The sequence below is a fragment of the Pempheris klunzingeri genome, chromosome 17 (genome assembly GCF_042242105.1).
Source record: "Pempheris klunzingeri isolate RE-2024b chromosome 17, fPemKlu1.hap1, whole genome shotgun sequence".
Lineage (NCBI taxonomy): Eukaryota > Metazoa > Chordata > Actinopteri > Acropomatiformes > Pempheridae > Pempheris > Pempheris klunzingeri.
The window spans coordinates 6,996,089-7,000,987 of record NC_092028.1 but is presented as its reverse complement, the minus strand read 5'-3'; the positions used below and the strand labels follow the sequence as shown (position 1 = coordinate 7,000,987).

Sequence of the window (4,899 nt, the reverse complement as noted above, 5' to 3'; positions counted from 1 at the left end):
CTGGAACCTCAGTTGTCTGTTAATGTATATATTCAATTAGCAAAAGTAGGTAAAACTGTTCACGTGTAGTAATTCTATCAGGTTTTAGGTGTCATGACCTTCAGCAGTAACAAGAAAAGATATCCTCGGGGAAAACACTCCCTTCACATACAAACATTTTCCCATAATATATAATCAATATTATAAAAATGCATCCAATAATTTATTCTCATGGGGGAAAAGACAGGCAGTAAAATATAATTTCCCCACTTTTCCTACACAGTACGGAGACATGTGTACGACAGGCTTCAGCATTTTTCAGTAGTTTTCTTTAGTCATGTTCCTCTGTGAGCACACACACACATGCACGCACGCACACACACACACACACATACACACACCCACATCCTAAATTAACCCCTGAGTCTAACTAACATATTCAAGACATGATCCCATAAATTAGACTGTAAAGGTTTTACAGCCTTTGTCATCATTCGTAAAAACTGACTAACACCAAATATTCCAGCTTCGTGTTTTTGCTCACTTTGTCTGAAAATGTTACCCTGTAATAACATAGTGCAAAGGTCCAAAGTTGTGTGGGGTGACACAGACACACAGAACAGCACTTAAAACATTCAAAAAATTAAACAAATTGTAAAGGTTTTAAAAAAGGGAACACAAATAGCTACAACTAGATAAGTGTGTTTTGCCACGGGAAGCTTCCTGTGTTCCTGATGATAAGGCTCATTTGTTAGGCTAGTCTCATAATGGTATGTCAGTAAAGGAAGGACCACAGTTTGTTATATTTTACATAATTCATTCAAATTTTTGTATGTTATATGGCCATGCCAACGCAGCTGTGCGTCCCCAAGTTTGATCTCACTGACATCAACCATGAAGGCTTTCAGTGGAGTTCAGTACATATCTTAATCAATGTCACAGCTTTGTTTTCAGAAAAAAAATGTGGCAAATATTCTAAAAACATAGAACATTTACTGTTTTCAAAGTGAGAACATGTATTATCCATCTTAAACAACCCCAGTACCAGTCATACCTTGTAAATCAGACATCACGTAAAGATGGCAAAGTGCATCCCATCATCATCACCATCACTCCCAATTAAGGAGGAAATCTCCAAAATAATGTGTCACTCAAAACTCCAGGAATCTCCAAATTGATTTTATGCAGGAATAATTCACTAAGCTTCTTAGTCCGTGAAAAAATACCATTTTGAGAATATGGCCCCTGACAGCACATTTTCTCAGACTGGTGGTGTGGGCTTTTGATTTCCTCTGTCTGGCCAGAGTTAAGAAATAATGCACCTATGGTCCAATAAGGCAGAGGTTACCAACCTTTTTGGTTTTCGAACAACTTAAAAGCAAAGTTTACATAAAAGTTAAAGGTTACGGCCTTAGTATAAACATGAATTTAGGTAGTTTACCAACCATTGCCGACAACATACTATATTTTTGCTCATGTTGGCTGCTTCATAATTTTTAGTTCAGCAGTGCAGTTCTTATGGTCAAAAGAGCGAAAACGATAAAAACCAAAGCAGAAGTGGATGAAGCAGAACACTGATGTCTAGAGGGGTCATTGTCCTTTAGCACGTGACAGGGAATGCATTACACAGTGCTTCACTCAGTAGACTGTAGGCCACCTGTCTTCCACGGGGTCTGACTGACAGTCGTGCACGAACAATCTCGTCGCTCGCTCTGACTACGTTTCCGAGGTCGGGGATGCGCCTGGAGACGTGGACGCGGAGGAGTTGTCGGTGTCCTCCAGCTCCTTGTTGAGGCCGCTGTCGTTACCAGAGGAAGAGGAGGAAGAGCGCGCTGTGACGGAGGCCCCTTCGCGCTCGCGCTTCTTCTGCTTCATGCGCCTGTTCTGGAACCAGATCTTCACCTGCGTTTCGTTGAGCTCGAGCGTCGCGGCGATCTCCACGCGCCGCGCCCGCGTCAGGTACTTGCTGAAGTGGAACTCCTTCTCCAGCTCCGTCAGCTGCCGCGTGCTGAAGTTGGTGCGCATGGCGTTGTTGTGGGCGCTTGCGAGGCCGAAGTCCGACACTTTGACTGGGTGGAGAGCATGGTGGAGATAGAGAAGTGTTATGAATGTGTGATAAGAGCTCATTTTATCAATAAAATTGTAGAAATAAAAAGAGATGTTACATATGACACAGTCAAATGTATCCTTATCTGGATGCTACTGATGTAATGTGGCCATCAATCATTTTCCAGGAAGTAGACTGTTCCTATTGCCCATTTTCTTTTTGTTTCTTATTATGTTGCTGTCTTTGTTAATTATAATTAATCTGTATTCATATGAATTTACGCTATTTAGTCTATCAAGCTGTGTGCTGTATTTTGAGACAACGGATTCTAACTTGAATTTTGCGTTTCATAATCTGGATTGACTCCAAACCAAAGCAGCACAATGGGAAAGTCCGACTTTTCAGCAAAATAATGGGCTCAGTTCACATGTCCGACAAGAGGGAAATATACAAAGCAGGGAAAAGGGAACAGACTGATGGAGTGATGGTGTGTGTGTGTGTGTGGGGGGGGGGTTAAAAGATAACAGAGCAGCACAGACTTCCCAGGGCGAAAATACTCGTCTGCTATATCCATTTAGAGAGAGAGGGGGGAGAGAGAGAGAGAGAGAGGGAGAGAGAGGGAGAGAGGAAAAAACATATTGGACGTCGGGGGCCATGGTGGACCCAGGCCAGACCTGCTATCAGTCCTCAGATATGACTGCGTACTAATCCTGAGAACACATTCATGCCCTTTTTTGCACGTTTTTATTTTAAAATGTGTTTTATTGAAATAATTTAAAACATAATGTTAGAACGAAAACTTCTATTTCATCACTTTAAAGAGATTCGACTGACATTTGGCATGGTAGGCCTATCATTTTCAAATGATCATCTTTTTTTTAATGACAAATAAAATGATCACAAATGTGCTGCTGTTGTTCAAATATATCTGATGTGAAATCGTGGATCATAATAAAACTGTTATTTTTCATCCAGACTAAAAACATGTGTATTCTTTTTGCTTTCTTTGTTCCCTAATTCTGTATGGGTTTATGGTGGAACGAATTCAGACTTAATTAAGACAAATGAAAAAGAGGAGAGAACGGAATTTACATACTTTATGGGAAACTGAAACGGAAAACAATAACAATTTTACTGTATAAACTAATCATTTCGTCATTTATCAGAGGCAGTGGACATGTTGAGCTCTTGGAACAAGGAATTTGAATCAAAAAAGAGTTTTCTTTTTCACGCCTAATTGAGTTGCTCACCACTACGCTACAATTTTCCCATCATCCCATCCCATCAGGTTTCCCGTCAGCCATCCATAAACAATGGAGCTTTCTTAAAATAAGCTGCTACTTCTTTTTGGGTCTTCAGGGACAGCCACTATGACAAATGCAAAAGACGCCACAAATCACTACTGAAGAGGCTTTGTAATCTCAACATCTGACTACCTGCAGGCCCTACCCCCTTCATAATGCCTCTATGACTTAAAGTCACCAAAAAATGTGGCAAGAAAAATCACCCACCCTCCCTTACCTGTTTTGGGTGGGTTCCTCTTCACTTTCATCCAGTGGAAGGTCTGCCCCTGACCGGCCTGCTGGTCGTCCTCAGCCCCCCTCTCTCGGTCCTGGGAGACCGGTAGCTCCCCGTATCCTCCCCCGTGTGGAAGCCCCAGGTAGCCCGCTGTGTCCAGACACTGCTGCTGCGGGTACTGCGACCCGGCCAAGGCGCCCTGAGGCCCGCAGTAGGCCCCGGCCAGGGCTCCGTAGCTGGGCCCGACGGTGGGGGCCGAGCTGGGGAAGGTTGACTGATGATAGTAGTTGGGGGCCACAGAGTCTTCCATGAAATACTGGGAGTGAATGGTGTTGGGAGGACCAGTCGCAGCAGCATACTCTGAGTTTGGGGCGCAGGCTTGACCCGCATAAACCCCGGTGTTGCCGCTACTCCCGTTATTATAGGGAGGCAATATTCCGGTCTGTAAGCTTTGGGTTTGGTGAAGGTGAGGATGGTGGTGGTAGCTGCTGTGCGTCTGTTGATGCTGCTGTTGCTCATGATGATGAGGATGTTGCTGATGATGCTGGGTCGCCTCAGTAGTACCTGAGGTGCCACCATACAGCCTCCCATCCTCAGAAAAACTCGCTGCCTCAGCGCTGCTTTCACTTCTCGTGCCGTTAACGGGAGCTGGGGAGCCGGCTGGTCCAGTGTGAAAGGAGGCGGAGGTCACCGGGAAGCCCTGATGCTGATCCAGAGGATGATGGTGATGCAGATGGTGGTGGTGGTGGTAGTATCCAGATTTAGGCGCAGAATAAGCGCCGGTCCCCGCTCGGTTACAAATGGAGTATTCCACAAAAGAGTTCATGTTGTCCATGCAGACCAGAGGCACAGTGTAGCTGAATAAAGTCTAATTTGATCAGCAAATAACAGGAGCCCACATGTGAAGTTAACAGAAATTAGTTGGAAAACAGCATCAAAAATCGAAAAATTCCATTGAAAAGTATTGCAGTAAACAAGATAATGTGAAATCTCTCTGTGGAACGACTATAAATCACAAGAAAAATGAAATCACAATAATAAAAAAAAAACATTCAAAAGAAAACTAAGTATTTTCTTTTTTTAAAAAAACGGGTAAAATCATAAAACTGGAATGTTCAGCAAATTAGAGAAAATTAAAAAAAACTCCCAGTGTGGAGGGGAAAAAGGTCTGCGCGTCCCCAAACCCGAGACATGCATGAGTAATGTGCCCTGCAGTAGCGTGTGTCACTGTGTGTGTGCGGAGGGCCTAATGTTGTCAATAACTCAACCTGAGGTTTCCAGAGGCTCATCAGTGACAGCGGGAAACACCGCGAGAAGACGGAAAAAGCCAAGTCACCTCTTCGCCGCCACGCAGG

The 4,899-nt window shown here is 43.7% G+C and overlaps 1 protein-coding gene across 1 annotated transcript; it reads right to left on the bottom strand.

The window, feature by feature from the left end:
• Positions 1-1,695: 1,695 nt before the first annotated feature.
• Positions 1,696-4,379, bottom strand: hoxb1a (homeobox B1a). The gene is made up of 2 exons (XM_070848524.1): positions 3,548-4,379; positions 1,696-2,048 (listed from the first exon to the last, which is right to left on the bottom strand). Exons 1-2 carry the CDS (start codon positions 4,377-4,379, stop codon positions 1,696-1,698), a joined length of 1,185 nt encoding a protein of 394 aa, XP_070704625.1.
• Between the last annotated feature and the right edge of the window lie 520 nt (positions 4,380-4,899).

Coding starts and splice junctions, on each gene's coding strand:
- hoxb1a (XM_070848524.1), bottom strand. CDS start 4,379: ATGGACAACATGAACTCTTTTGTGGAATACTCCATTTGTAACCGAGCG. Junction 2,049..3,547: donor GAGGAACCCACCCAAAACAG/GTAAGGGAGGGT, acceptor CTCTCCACCCAG/TCAAAGTGTCGGACTTCGGC.